The 15,751-nt window shown below is 35.6% G+C and overlaps 2 protein-coding genes across 2 annotated transcripts; both read left to right on the top strand.

Moving 5' to 3' along the window:
* The first annotated feature begins 3,316 nt into the window (after positions 1-3,316).
* On the top strand, positions 3,317-9,919 carry LOC108467401 (chaperone protein dnaJ GFA2, mitochondrial). The gene is made up of 18 exons (XM_017768000.2): positions 3,317-3,731; positions 3,862-3,946; positions 4,046-4,120; positions 4,218-4,303; positions 4,447-4,530; positions 4,629-4,667; positions 4,953-5,042; positions 5,569-5,622; positions 5,713-5,800; positions 6,073-6,137; positions 6,255-6,329; positions 6,652-6,724; positions 7,209-7,300; positions 8,048-8,119; positions 8,460-8,516; positions 8,611-8,659; positions 9,323-9,389; positions 9,504-9,919. Exons 1-18 carry the CDS (start codon positions 3,642-3,644, stop codon positions 9,595-9,597), a joined length of 1,335 nt encoding a protein of 444 aa, XP_017623489.1. The 5' UTR covers positions 3,317-3,641; the 3' UTR covers positions 9,598-9,919.
* A 529-nt stretch (positions 9,920-10,448) lies between these two features.
* Positions 10,449-11,454, top strand: LOC108468091 (thylakoid lumenal 19 kDa protein, chloroplastic). The gene has a single exon (XM_017768951.2). The coding sequence runs from the start codon at positions 10,623-10,625 to the stop codon at positions 11,325-11,327; it is 705 nt and encodes a 234-aa protein (XP_017624440.1). The 5' UTR covers positions 10,449-10,622; the 3' UTR covers positions 11,328-11,454.
* The last annotated feature ends 4,297 nt before the right edge of the window (positions 11,455-15,751 follow it).

The raw sequence follows: 15,751 nt of genomic DNA, 5'->3' as shown, positions 1-15,751 counted from the left end.
TGAGTTACCTGATATGGCTCGCTTGAACTTTTCGATATATGGCTATCCGGAGCTTCTTGATTAATGGCTCTTCGGAGCTATCCATTATTGACTCGTATGAGTTTACTAATTTAGGCTCTTATGAGTTTCCTGTTATATAGCCCGAATAAGCTTCCCATTACATGGCTTACATGAGGTTCTCGTTATATGGCTCGAGAGAGTGCTTCCCGTTTAAGTGTTCTTATGAACACCCCTAAATATGAATTAACGAATTGCAGATTTATACACTTCAAGTGTACTACCCGATGTCCATCAATATTTCATAAGGTTCAACGAGCAAAGTTTAAATATAAGTTAAGATAAGGACTGAATGAATTAATAATGGTATCTACTTGAAAATACATGGAAATATTTATATGATGAGCTCATCTCTGTTACTTACTTGAAATGCATTTGAAATACATGACTAACTTGCTTGAGGATGTATATTTGTTAGGTTATTGATTAATTTGATTTGGATGTACTTTGTATGCTTGTTTTAAATGAATATAAATGGTAAGTTTATTTCCCGTTATACGAACTTACTAAGCTAAAAAGCTTACTTTGTTTTATTTCCTCTATTTTATAGTGCTTAGAAGCTCATAAAGGTTAGAATCGATAGGAGTAAGATCACACTATCCTTTAGCTCTTTTTGGTATAAATTGGCATGTAAATGTTAAATTGGTCAAATGTTGGCATACACATGTTTGGTTGTAATTAGCCATTGGAATGGCTAGTGATGATATGTTTCATGTGGTTGTTTTAGGTTTGGTATATGAGTGTGCTTGGATTGGTTTATTAGGTACAAACGTACTTAATTAAGTATTTGATCAAAAAGGCGTAAATTGGACACTTGAACATATGTGATAATATGTCATGCATAAATCTTGATTTTAGCTTGATTTAAATGTCTTGAATTGGCTGGTAAAAGTGTTGAAACATTTATGTAGGTGGAAGACAAGTTTGGGTGAGAAATGAAGCTTGAAAATGGCCTTATTTTGTCCACAAGGGCAAAGACACAGGCGTGTGTCTCAGTCGTGTGTAACACACGGCCTAGTACATGGGTGTGTGCTTTGGCCTTGTGTCCCTAGCATCTTAAAATTGCAAAACAGAATGCTCAGGTATTTTCACACAGGCAAAGACATGGGCGTGTGTCTTAATCTTGTGTGTCATACGGCCTGACACACGGGCGAGTAACTTGGCTGTGTGAACCCTGTGCCTTAGTTATGCAAGTTAGTATACTCACACGGCCTAATACACGGGCGTGTGGCTCGACCGTGTGACTAAATCAGTATGTAACCAAATTTGGACATGGGCTGGAACACGATCGTGTGTTTCACATCGAATGCCCACATGGCTGGAGACATGGGTGTGTCACATGGCTGTGTGAGCCACACGGCCTGGCTACACGGGCGTGTGTCCTCTACACTTAAGGAAAATTTTAAAATTTCGCAAAAAATTTTCTGAGTTCCCGATTTAGTTCTGACTTGTTTCTAATGCATAAATTGGGTCTAGAGGGCCTATATAAGGGATATTATGTTGAATATGTTTGATTTTAGATACGAATAGTAAATATTATAAATTAATTATATTTGATCTGTAAACTCTAATAATGCTTTGTAACCCTATTCCGGCGACTGATATGGGTTAGAGGTGTTACAAACTATGTAGCTTCCCTCTTGGTGGTGGGAGCATTTAAAGGTGCCACCCACCATAGGCTCATTTTTTTTTTTTTTTTACTTTGGAGGCATCCTCATCCTCTTCTCAACCATCTCAAAGGTCTCAACCTCCTTACTATGGTTACCTCTGGTTATCGGAGATGTAGAAAGATAAACTAAAAAGCTCAAAAATGAAAGCTTACCTTAAAAAGGCCCTAAATCCTAGCAAATAAGAAACAAAACAAGGAATAAGAACTAGAGATGACACGAACAATAAGAAATAACTTGAAGGAAATAAAGAACACTCAGAGAACTCATAAATTGTAGAGAATTTGAATGCTTTAAACACTTTGAGAAATCATAGAAAATCTAATGATTCACCTCTACTTACGATAGGGCACGTGTCCCTTAAAAGGATGCAAAAGCTAACTCCATCATTCGCGTCATTTCCCAATGGACAACTGTGGTACTTTACTATTAATGTATCTATTTTAGAACCTTTGGTGCATTCACAACGGGCAACTCTTGGTATGTCGACATATCTACCCCTTCATATGCTAAGGGCATTATCTATTGAGAGTTTGTTCGGTTGGTCTCGAGTAGGCCACTTTGTAACTTATAATCTTGACCAATGGCAATTGTTATACCCTTACTCCAGTAATGATATGTAGCAGAATAAAGGGCAGCTTGGCAATAGCTTAAGTAAGCACCTTTGACAGATGTAACCCATGGGTGGCCTTTTGCATGACCAAGAGTTTTCACGCCTTTTATGATGATCCTCTTTAACCAATCATTCATGACCATCCATTTGTGGATCCCATTCAAGCCAATTGAGAGACAACTTGTTGGAAATAGTCTACTTCTAGCTACCCACTATAAGCCCTTCATGTGTACCACTAAAGTGTAACAACTTCATATAATCTCAGCAAGGAAAGTGTTAGAGTAGGACCACACAATACTAAGCATAGAGATAATTGACATGCAACGAACCTGCCACCAAACCAACCACCCAGATAGGCCTACTATCCGTATTGTCTGTGACTTGACAGTACTAGATTGAAACCCTCCCCTATATATACCTTGGAGTACGAGGAGTTGATGATTATCCTTCTTTTCTAAGGAAAACCCTAAGTCTTCCAACCTTCTCCTTCCTCCTTGCTCTTCTTTCTTCCTCCTCTTTCAACTCCCTACTCTAGCTCTTGACCTGTCATAAGTGAACCGATCCTCCAGTCACCACACCTCCTCATTGTCTCCTTATTGATTCCTTGTATCAACAATTTTAAATTCATTTGATTTTGTTTATTTTTAAATTTGATTTTTTCATAATCTAAAAATAAAACAATGAATTTTATATTATAAAATATAAAATTAAAATTAAATTAAATAAAATAGATTTAAATTCAATTTCAATAATTATAGTTTTTATTTTTTCATCTTATTAACAACGAATCAGGACTAAGATTTTTTAAATAATAAATGAACTGACGAATCAATTTTTATTTTTGAGTTCTCCTAGTCGGTCCTAACTTGAATTTTTCGTGTACATGAAAGAGAAAAGGCCCAAATGGTAAGGAAAATCCAGGAAGTCCATTTTCCCAACCAGATCAAGCAAGGTTTGAGGCTCCGGTCCTTATTATTACTCGCTTCACTTGCTGTTGTGTTCCCTACTTTACTGGGTCTGGTTGGGTGGGTGGTTCTCATTTTTTCCCCCAATAAATTAACTATATATAAATTTCATAGGAAACAATAACAACCCTACCCCGCCACTGCTGCTGCACCCGGTAGCCTAGAACCTTCCACCTCTCCTGCTTAACAGTCAAATTACCCAAAATTTAGGGTTTTGTTAGGGTTTAATCAAAGTCTCAACTCTTTCATTCCCCCCCCCCCCAACCCCCCCAAAACTATAATCAATTTTATTTCGCTTCCGTTGTTACACACAGGGAGGGGCAGATAGTAAGGTCGCAAATGGTTGGGTCTAATGGCGTTAGGCTTATTCACTGCTTGCTTCGGCGTTCTCACTCCCTTTCTTCTACCCTTTTTCACCACCCAAATTCTGTACTTTCTCTCTCCCTCTCTCTCTCTTTTAATTCTAATTTTATCTGTTTTTTGTATTATTTTTCTGATTGCATAAATAAAAATTTTGGCTTTTCCTTGAACAATATTTCTTCAATTGTAAATACGTCAGACTCTGATTTCTGGGGGTTCGAGGAGTTTCACAGCCGGACTTGGCAATCCCGTTAACGTTATTGGAAAACACACTCCTCAATATGGTAATATACCATCTCACCTTTTTACACTTTCTTTTTATTGTTTTGGTTGAAGTTTTACTTCTTTTAACGAGTAATGAATTGCATGCTTGTCAATGCCAGCTAAAACTAGAAACTGCTTGGTTTTTGGACCTTTTAATGTGAACTTGGGTGCAAAACGGCTAATTCATGGCACTGGTATTTTACAAGCTCCTTGTTTTTCATTTTATAAATTATCTCAGGGATGCATTACTGTTCTCTATCTCATACTGTGATCCTTATCTTCTGGGTTCAGCTCCTTTGTCCGCTAGGGATTATTATGATACACTTGGTGTAAGCAAGAATGCTACTGCATCTGAAATAAAGAAAGCTTATTTTGGGGTAATACCTTTTTCTTCTAGTTGTCTTTCTGTCAGCGGGCGTGTTAATGTGATGTCTTTTTGTTTGTCCTTTAGTTGTTACTTCTGAACTCTATAATTTGTCATCCCTGTTTCTTGATTCAAAATTTTCTTGTTATTGTATAGCTTGCCAAAAAGCTCCATCCAGATGTAAATAAAGATGATCCTGAAGCTGAGAAAAAATTTCAAGAGGTTTCCAAGGCCTATGAGGCAAGTTTTTCTCGCCTGGATTGTTGACTTTTTTCTTGGTTACTTTGCCTTGGGGCTGAAGCTTGAAGGGAATTGCATTTTTGTTTGTTCTGTTGTAGGTTTTAAAAGACGAGAACAAGCGTGCAGAGTATGATCAGGTGTGGTATAAATTTATTTGTAAAATCTTTTTATTATTATCATTTTATCAGATGGAAAATGTTTTTAATAACCTTTCTGGTATTAGTCAATATGTTAAGCACAGAAGGCTAGAAAACAAATGTGATTTTACTGCTCAATTGATATGTACCTTGTTAAATTTATATCTGCAAAAGTGGATGTCCTTGATTCTAAACTGTTTCCTAAAAGGATTATGTACAAAAATACTTTTAACTTTTTATTTTCTGTAATCTTATTTCCTGCTGATTATGTGCAAAATTTTGTAGGTTGGCCATGAAGCATTTGAACAACAGCAAAATAATAGCGGCTTTAGCGAAGAGGATTTCAATCCATTCAAATTCCACAATTTTCATGATGTAATTTGCTTCTTTTAACATTTCTGGTTGGTTTTGGTTACATTTAGTCAAGGATATACTTTTTTAATTAGTGAATATAAAGCTTCTTGCAATGCTTTATCATCAATTATATTTGATTAGACTTGCTCCTTTTATGGTCTTCAATTCTAGGAAGAGCATGTTTTCGAGCATTTTTATTCCAGAAATTTGAGATATTTATGTGATGCCTAGTGTTGTCAAGGTGTGTGCCTGCGCCTTGCACCTTAGCACTAGACAGTGAAAAGACTCATTAACTGTAGTGCCATTGGATGATCTGATAATGTCAAGGTCAGTAGAAGCATAAACATAGGTGTTATATTTTTCTCCCTGTATTATTGGGATTGGAGGCATCAGTGCCTGCCTGCCTGGTGGTTGGCATGATTTAATGTTCCTTAAAATAGAGTATAGTTGCTGGAGGGGTGAACGTGCCTGTCTGTAGGTTTCTTAGTACTGTCTATTTATTGTTTTTAATTCTTTAACACAATATTCTTGTATGCATGTTGGCCAGATATTCAACGTGCAGGATATATTCAGAAATCAAATGGGTGGTGAAGATATCAAGGTTGTCATCAATTTCAACTTCATGGTGATTATGATGTTTTTACTCAAATTTGTTTTTCTGAGTTGTCATGTGTGGTTTTCCATACTTTAGGTTGCAATTGAACTATCTTTTATGGAAGCTGTTCAAGGATGCAGCAAAACAGTGACATTTCAAGCTCCCGTGCTTTGTCAAGCTTGTGGTATGCCTTATCTTGCCTCTTAAACAATACTTTTTTTCTCATGTAATCTCTTCCATCTTGCAAAATGTTCTGAACTGTCATAACTGTTTTCTTTTTATCTTCTGGATTTCTCTAGGCTCCATACATTTATTTATTTATTTTTTAGAGAGAAAAAAGCTCTCTTGGATGCAGAAATGAGCAATATTTTTGAAAAGATTATGATATAATAACCAAATATATAATCCTATGTTGATGAGCTTATTTGGTCTCAAGTCATTTTCTTCATTTTTAAGGTGGAGAAGGAGTTCCTCCTGGCGTGAAACCTGAAAGATGCCGGCACTGTGGAGGCTCAGGCATGGTTAGTTTACTGGAAAAGAATTCTGCAAGCGCTCATAATTGTGGAGATACTCCTAATCATAGACGCAATGGAACTAGTTTGTCTCCTTCTTAACTTCTGGTTTTGTTGTTGTCTCAGTTATCTATCAACAAGGGCTTTATGAGTATTCGTTCTACTTGTCCTCATTGTGGTGGAAGTGGTCAGTTTGTATCGGTATGATATGCATCCAAGTTCTCTCACTTCTGATGAATTTCTTCATTTTTGGTTGTGATCGGTTTGCTTTTGTTCCTTTATGCTGTTTTTATTGAGGTTTTTAAAATATTATTGTTCTCCTCATGATTAACAGAAGTAATTAATTTTCTCATGAATTGGGTTTTATGATGATCCTCCTCTGGAAAAAATGCTCATGAGCAATTAATGTTGCTTTTTAATTCATGTTTTTATCACAAAGAACTTGTTCTATATTACTGTCTTCCTGTTTGATTTTTTGTTTTAGAATTGTCATTTGAAATATCTTTACTTTTGTTGGCACCAGAAGCTTTGCAAGTCATGCAATGGAGCTAGGTTAGTGAAAGGACCAAAAACAGTCAAATTGGACATAATGCCAGGTACTTTACAAAGTTAAATGTCTATTGTTGGTTGCTTTGGTAATAGTTTAACTTGTCATGTTCTGCATTATATCATTCATGGAGTTCTCTGTCTAGTCTCCTGCAATGTGGATAAGTGTGTTTTCCTTAAAAGCTGAAAATTCCTATGTGGAACTCATCTCACAGAGCTTGCATCTAATGAGTAGGTTGAGCAAAATATTCACTTAAAACATCCTGCCTTTGATAGTTTTAAAAACATTTTCTTCTCCTTTTTTATGGGGACCAGAGAAAGTGCTGTTACTGATAACTTCATGTTTTATTAATCTTTTTCATGCTTCTTGACTAAAACAGTGCATTGAACAATCACATTTTCATTTTCAATGTCAGTACTAAAAACAACAAACTGATGTTACATGATGCTTTTCATATCTATTATTCAAAGGCATGATCTTCTAGAATTTTGTTTTTATTATATGATTTACTCAAGGTTATGTCTCATTTTCAGGAGTGGATAACAATGAAACATTGAAGGTTTATGGAAGTGGCGGAGCTGATCCTGATAGAACTCATCCCGGGGATCTTTACGTAACCATAAAGGTAACCAGTTTAATTCTTGTCTGATATTTTGACTGTTCGCATAGTTTTCAAGTAAAGGAAAAGGTTGTAATTGTAGCCTTCTAAAAGCAGTTTATTCGTAATCTCCATACATGCCTTGTTTAAAATAGATGTTGAGTTCATTTGGGTGGGTGTGTTTGTAAGCTTAAAAAATGGTGAATGGTGGATGCAGTTGGCAAAGACGGTAGTACTGGTGGCCAGAGTAATACTTGTAAAACGATTGATGTACTGATAAAGAAAGCAGTGGTAGGGGCAACAATTTTAGAACTAGGCTTTAATGTAGACTTAAAAGATTGGTGATTGAATGTGGCACTCATATGGTAACACTAAGTGCCTGCTATTGGCCGAATCTGGTTATGCTTTAAATGTGGTAGCAATTTAAAGCAGTCAATATGGCGTGGGATAGGTTGTAGTAGGCATTAGTAGTCGAAGATTTGGATGTTATAAATGCTGTTTCAGATGGTTATGATAGAAAAATGAATTCAAATTATTGGCCCTCATTGCTACTGTGTAAACCCCCCCCCCCCCCCCTTTTGTTCATTACCTTAGTCAGCAGGATTCTTTCAAATTACAAGTCCAACTCTTCACCCTTGAGCGAAATTTACCTTACCCTTCTTTTGTTAGTAGACTGTTCTTGGCCGTCTACCCTTGCAGTTGCTGATGCCCAACTGTCTTTGTTTTCCATTTCTTAAGGATTGTTGTCTTCATTAATCATGTTTATATTTGCAGGTCCGGCAAGACCCAGTTTTTCGTAGAGAAGGTGCCAACGTTCACGTGGATGCTGTTTTGAGTGTTGTTCAGGTAGAACTGGAATTTGAATATTTTTGAAATGACCTATTAAGTGGCTCACGTGTGGAGGTCTTTAGCAACGCCTTTATTTGATAGCTCAATAAAAAAATCACTTATCTTCTATGGCTTGTTTCTCTGCTTTAGATGGTCATACACTGTCAAATAACTTTGTTGGATTTTCTAACTGTGCATTTCTTTTTAAATCTTTTTAAGCAATGACTAAGGGGTTTGTTAACTCTGGGATTATATCCTATTGTTTGCTTCAGTATGCCTTTTGTATATGTCCTCCTGGTGAGACTGGTCCTTCTATCTGATAAATGAATTAATTTGAATTTTTTTCCCTTTTTTGCAGGCAATCTTGGGAGGAACCATCCAGGTCCCAACTCTTACTGGTGATGTTGTGCTCAAGGTTTGTTGGAAATTGTGTATGATTGTGTAAAGTTTAGAAAGGGACCTTTAATTTATAGTTGAGGCTTCTAATCTATGTTGCTTTCAATTTGCAGGTCCGTCCTGGCACTCAACCAGGCCAGAAGGTTGTTCTAAAGAATAAAGGTATGGTAAAAAATCTGGGAATAAGATAGATATATATTTGGTTCCTTTTCCAAGTTGGTATAGAAAAAGAAATTCTCATTGATCTTTTAACTGTGGTCCATACTAGTAAATTAGTAATCTTACCTGACTTTGATATGTTTCTGAAAATGCCTTTCTCGTGATAAACATAAAGGGCCTTATTTCATTAAATTTAGTGTAATCATTTTTTTGACTTGGGGAGGAATTTCAAAAGCCCCTCTTTGAGTAGGGATTCATGCACCTGCCATTTGATTCAAATGCCAGAGTTTATGTGTATTCATTTTTTCATGTTTCAAGAACTGCTTTTACCTATTTGATTGCATAAAATTTTCTAGTTTTGTCTTTTCACCTTTGAAAGTCTGGGATTAAAATTTTCATTTTCTCTTTTCTTTATTGGTAACTTTATTGTATTCTATTTTAATTTGCTTGAGTTGAATTCTGTTATTTAATTTCATTGATAAGTAAAAATGAGAACACTAAAAACTCAAAACTCTAAATTCTAGACCCCGGACCTTCTTTCATATATCTAAAATTTGAAATCTGTTGGTCTTCTTTTTCATGTGCAATTGAATCCCTCTTCCTATCGTAACTGTCTTTGATTTAACTTGCATTATCTTCGATATATTTGTGTATGTTTGTCAACAGGAATTAAAACAAGGAACTCATACTCATTTGGTGATCAATATGTGCATTTCAATGTTAGCATCCCAAAGTAAGTTTTATATGCCAAAAATTTAATTTCTGAAGTTGTTCCATCGTCCATCGAAATCCATGTTTCTAGGAGCATATTCGCAGTTGAAAGCAAATTTACTCGATTTATGTACAGGAATCTGACGGGAAAACAACGGGAATTAATAGAAGAGTTTGCTAGAGAGGAGCAAGGTGAAAGTGATAAACGTGCTGCTGGGGCAGCTGGCTGAGGAGGAGACCAGAATGACCGTCAGTTTTTTTGCCGGGTTTCATCACAAAGATAAAGACGTTGAATATTATTACTAGTAATAGCTCATGTTATTCGCAGTTGTTTAAATTTTACAAGTAAATTTTGGATTTGCTTTTCATATATTTTATTTTATTTTTTTCACTCAAACGATGACAGCGAACCATCATTTTGAGACCAATGGGTGATATTGTATATGGTTTGTTTAGGCATAACATACAAGATGCCACTGCTGTATTATGGCGGATTTCCGAGTGGTATGCTGAAATTTTAATAATAGCATTGACCGTAGGTATTGGGAGAAAGTAGTTGTCAATTTATACACAACCATTTATATTGTTTTTAGTTTCTTTGTATATACTATGATGGTGGGTGAAGCCATCGGAAGTATAGGTTGAGAAAGCAGCATTATTTGAACCCTTGGCAGCCTGTAGTAATGGGCTTGATTTATGCAGTGCACTATAACCCACGAAGAAGTAATACGATGGAGAGGCTTAGCAAGATGAATTAAGTTGATGACTAATAAAAAGATTTTCTACACACACTTATATGTATCGGGGCTTTCTGCTACCAGGCGACAAGGATTTTAAGTAATAATATCTAAAACAAAATATTGTATATTAAAAGAATTAAGAATATGGAAATCGAATGTCTAGCATTATGTAATTATTAATTCATTTTAAATAAGTTTAGGAGTTAATTAATGTGAAATAGGATAGAAAAATAAGTAAACATAAGTTAATCAATTAATTATAAAAAAAGGGTGTTTTTAAAATTTGAACTAAAAAAATAATAATTGGATTAAGTTGGTGATAGGTGGATGAGGAGATCCAGAAGTATATTAGAAATTTTACTTCCTCAAGTTGCATAATAATATTTGAACTAAAGAAATAAAAATATGTAAAATAAGAAAATTAAAACAAAAGTTGGGATAAGGAAAATCTTGGGACAGATAAATTAGTGTAAGGTTTAAAGACGAAAAGAGAACCACTCATCTCTCCAATTCCCATGGCAACCCTATCCTCTTCTCCATCACCCTCCATTCTCTCTTCCTCCACCGCCAATCCTAAAACCCCTTATCTGAAACCGCCGCTCCTCTTCTTCCCCAAGCCTCTAACCACCGCTCTAACCACCGCTTTAGCCACCACCACCTTACTCCTAACCTCCCCTCCCTCCTCCATTGCCTCTGATTCATACAACGTCTACTACGGAACCGCCGCCAGTGCCGCCAACTACGGAGGCTACGGTGGAAACTCCGACAAGAAAGCCTCCGCCGAGTACGTCTATGATGTCCCCGACGGATGGAAAGAGCGTTTAGTTTCCAAAGTTGAAAAGGGCACCAACGGGACGGACAGCGAATTCTACAACCCCAAGAAAAGACAAGAGAAAGAGTACTTAACATTCTTGGCTGGGTTCAGGCAATTAGCCCCCAAAGACGTGATTTTGAACAACTTGGCATTATCAGACGTGGAGTTGCAGGATTTGATTGCCGGGGCCGACAGCTTGGTCTCCGAGGAGAAGAAAGACGAAAATGGACAGCTTTATTATGTGTACGAGATTGATGGAATTGGTAAGCATAGTTTGATTGCAGTCACTTGCGCAAAGAACAAGCTTTATGCTCATTTTGTCAATGCACCGGCGCCTGAGTGGAAACGCGATGAGGACACCTTAAGGCACATTCATGAATCCTTCAAGACTGTTGGATCATCGTAATTCACTCGTCTTTAGTCTTTTTGAGCCTTACTTTCTCTTCCTCTCCTTCTCTGTCTCTTTATATATATATGTATGAGGCAATGCCATTTTTATATATAAGCAAAGCCATTTTACATCTTTTTATATATATTTTGTTTGTTGCTCTACCTTCCTTTTTTTTTTTTTATTGCAACATAATCTTTTCTGGATAAGCATAATTTTACCTTAAGTTTTGTTCACAATAGACCAGAACTGAGTGCAATTTTCTTTATGCGAGCTCCCCATTAATGAACAACATTATGACTTGTATATGTTACTTACAATTATACTAGTGCACAACACCTGAAAGAATTCAGCATTCATGGACATACACCATAGTTTTCACTCTCAAAGCTGCTGAGCACTTGAAAGAAATGTGTAATATTACCTAATTAATTACCCATTTCGTCTTTAAGTGAAATGTGTAATATTACCCCAATTAACTAATTTTAAGTTTGATGTTATATGTTATATTGTCTAATATAAACCCAAACTGATATCATATTCTTTTCAAGATGAATAGTCATTCATTCATTTGGCATTCAGATTCAAGAACAAAGATAAACAAAGGTTCACAGATGAACCCCCACAAACGATCAATTGGCCAAAACAACAGAAACCATTAGACTAGATTAATTCAAATCCAAACAAAAACAAACAAATATAAAAACTCGTAAAGCGAAACAGGCCCAACTCTCATAACAGAGGCAACTTGTGGTCTAGCAATATTCTTCGAAAGGCAGGACGATGAGACATGTTTTCCATGAGCAATGAGCGGCGATTCAAGTTTATGTCATGGCAGGCTCAACGATTAATAGTTTTCTAAGTTGGTAAAGATACATGGAAGAACCTTTGGTTCGCTCTTTTTCCAATTCTTATTCAACACTTTTCCGGATTAATTATTGTCTAAAACCCAATTTACCCTTATACAAAAAAAATAAATGTAGCCCCAACACTAGTCCCAACCATTACAAATCACTCACCTAAAAACTTCATTTAAATCAAGTATAAACTCTCCAATAAAATGCCAAACACGAGAGTGTAGAAACACAAATAACCAGCTAAAAGCACTCCAAAGACACACCCAATGTGTGCGGCACAACAACTTATTTATAGGCTAAATTTAATAGCTTCTTAAAGTAGTCTTGACAAAGTAAAATTCTAAATTATAATATGAATATCTTCTTGAATTATCTTTAATAATAATCCCAAAATGATGCAAAATTAATCTCCTTGAAAACAGTCAAGACAAGTGCAAAGGATAATCATAAGCTTTATCCACAAAGTCAAGTCGACCTCAACTTCTTCAAAAACTCCAACTTCGATTATGACTATGAGGCAAAATAAAACACGTCTTTAAAGTTCATTTGCTTTTGGGACATATGAAAAAACCCAAGTCAAATAAGCCAACAAATAAAACCACCCAGGTTTTTTCAACTTCTTGACTAATCAGATGTTTAAACAAGTGACTGATCAGGTTGGTCCTTACGATCTCCCTCTTTGACTTTTTGACAAAACATAAGCAAATGGTATATACTTCCCCTATCACTATGTCATCAGTACACAAGAGATACCAAATAAAAAATTGAAATAAATCTCAAATTCATAAACCATAGTCAAGATAGAAATGAACTAGACTATACTAAAATCAACAAACTTACTCCCTCTTACTCTATGCTTCCGTTGTTTGTTTGCCTTGAGTTTATTCAAGGGGATGAGGTACTACCTTTTCCACGCAATGGAGCATGTTTGATTTTCGAAAAGTTTTCCATATTATCAACATGAGTTGCAACCTCATGTTTCATACGATCATCAATAATTTTCTAATCTTTATAACTCAAATGTGTCTGATCTTTTTTCACCCAAACTCACTTCACACCAAACTATCTTATTCTTGTTCTTGACTAAACAACTATCTAGACAACTGTTTGAAGAACTGTTGCACCATATTTAACTTCCTACAAGTCCTTTTTCAACTTGAAACAATAAGGCTTAATAAGGGCAACCTTCCCAAAGTAATGAAAAATCATTCTCTTTGTTTTATCATTCAAGTTCGTCTTGTTGCAAACATGTTGTCTAAGTGATGTTCTTTTCAAAGTTGCAAAATTAGCTTAGACATGCATTGTTTTTCTCATCCTTTGATCTTTCATTAACTTATAGCAATAGAACCTAATGTGTCTAGCCTTTTGATATGTCATAATTCAATGTAGCAGATTGAGCTAGTTTTCACACTTAAAGAGCCTGAATATAAACATTTTCATTACATTTTAGTTAAATTTCTTTAGTTTTACTTACACTCAATAAAATGTGCAAATTGAGTCTTTTATTGATCCTAAGGGTCGAATGAGGCCCAAAGGAGAGCTAACATACTTTGTGAGTGTGCAGGAGACAATTAGAAGGCATTTTAGGACGATGCTAAATGCTATGTTGCATCAAGGGAGGATTGATGTTGCAACATAGAGAACAAAATGAAGAAAACTTAAGTCTGCCTTCGATGTCGCGGCGCAGACTAAGGGTGTTGCGACATACCCCTAAAGATGGCTATAGAAGAGCATACTGGATGCTATGTCGTGACACAAGTCTTGATGTGTAGCGACATCGAATCTGAGACAGAAATTAAACACAAAACAAGGGCATTTTGGTCCGCACAATCAAACTTAAAGCTCGAGAACTTCAGCTAACCTAGGGTTAAAGATGACGACCTCCTAAAGGCTATAAATAGGCTCTTTTGGCACATGTTAAAGACACCTTTGAATTAATCTAGTTTCTTCCTTTATATTTAGTTTCATTTTCTTTCTTAGGTTTTTATAATTTAGTTTATTTGTTCGTTATTTTCTTTCAAGAGATCTGAATTGTGGAATCATTCAACTTTGTGGATTTACGCTAAATATCAATACAATCAGCTCTATCTTCTCGATTTAATTAGCATGCTTTCTCTTTATATTAAATATATATTGTTTATGAATGCCATAAGGAACTAATCCTTCTATGGTGGATTAGCGAGTGGATGTGTGATCTATTAACTGTTTGTAGGGTTACTTAACAGATCGAGTATTTAGGAAAGGGAGAATGTGAAACAAACCCTAGGTTTAACAACCTCGGGAAGTCATCAAGGTGGGAATTAACCCAAAATTGGTATTCTCCATCCGTGAACACCTTAACCCTAAATCAGTCTAGACTGTGAGATTAGAAGATAAGTAGTTTTTGCTAAGTCGTTATATTAGTGGAAGATCGAAAGATTCTGCTAAGGTAGCGGCTATTTGATTGATGAGGAACCCGAAGTGACAGTTGATGGAAATTATTGAAATGAGCTAATCACCCATAATCAGATTTGATTTATTCTTCCTTTTTAATCTCATGAATTTTATCTTTTTATGTTGTTTTATTTTTATCATTATAAAAATCCCTAAAATCTTTTATTTTATATTCTTCGTACTATAATTGAATCTAAAGTACTAATTAGATCTTTTAGTGTTTAAGTTAGAATTGATCTAGCAGTCGCTAGAATTGATCTAGCAGTCGCCTCCATTGGGTATGATTCTCAGAGTACTAATCCAATTCATTATAAAACTATATTACAACTAGATTCGTATACTTGTAGAAACCGCCGCATAATTTTATATTTTTTTCAGTATTCACACTTTGGATGTTAGTACGTCCGGAGGTAGTCAAGTTGTTGGTGCTGTTATCGATGAGGCAACGTTACTAGGTTAATTTAATTTTCTCACTTAATTAGAATAATTAGAAAATTTGTAAGTTATAGATACAATTTTGTTTTATTTCATTTATTGTTACTAATATTTTATTTCTGGGTTTAGTGTATGACTCGTAGTAGGGGCACACCTATTATAGCAGTCACAGATCCAAAGAGAATAATCTAAAGAAATCACCGGCAGCAATAGCAGATGCAAGATTTACCACCACTAGCTGTGGGTAACGTACAACGTGAAAATCCACTGCTTAATGACATTGACAATAATGCCTTAGGAAACCTACCAGCACCTCAACTTCCTATAAACATTCATATGGCTCGAAACAAAAGAACTTTAAGGGATTATGCCTTACCAAGTCTAGACATAGTTCAAAAAAATATAGCAAGGCCGACAATTACAATTAATAATTTCAAGATAAAACCGACTATGATTCAAATGATCTAGAACAATCAATAGTTTAGGGGCACTATGATAGAAGACCCTAATCAACATTTAAAATGATTCCTTCAACTCTGTGATACTTTTAAGTATAATGGGGTCATTGATGACGCTATTTGTTTTCGATTTTTAACCTTCTCCTTGGCTGATAATGCTTTTTCTTGGTTAGACTCGCAGGTACCAGGGTCTATCATGACATGAGATGAACTCGCTGGAAAGTTCTTATAGAAGTTTTTCCCAATTAGCAAAGTAGTA

Source organism: Gossypium arboreum, chromosome 8 (assembly GCF_025698485.1).
Source record: "Gossypium arboreum isolate Shixiya-1 chromosome 8, ASM2569848v2, whole genome shotgun sequence".
Lineage (NCBI taxonomy): Eukaryota > Viridiplantae > Streptophyta > Magnoliopsida > Malvales > Malvaceae > Gossypium > Gossypium arboreum.
The sequence above is the reverse complement of the archived record's forward strand: the minus strand, read 5'-3'. Positions and strand labels throughout refer to the sequence as shown.

Bases quoted from the DNA above. Each gene is read 5' to 3' on its own strand.
- LOC108468091 (XM_017768951.2), top strand. From the start codon at position 10,623: ATGGCAACCCTATCCTCTTCTCCATCACCCTCCATTCTCTCTTCCTCC.
- LOC108467401 (XM_017768000.2), top strand. From the start codon at position 3,642: ATGGTTGGGTCTAATGGCGTTAGGCTTATTCACTGCTTGCTTCGGCGT. The intron at 5,623-5,712 runs GTTGTCATCAAT...TCCATACTTTAG, and splicing joins TGGGTGGTGAAGATATCAAG to GTTGCAATTGAACTATCTTT. The intron at 6,330-6,651 runs GTATGATATGCA...TGTTGGCACCAG, and splicing joins GAAGTGGTCAGTTTGTATCG to AAGCTTTGCAAGTCATGCAA.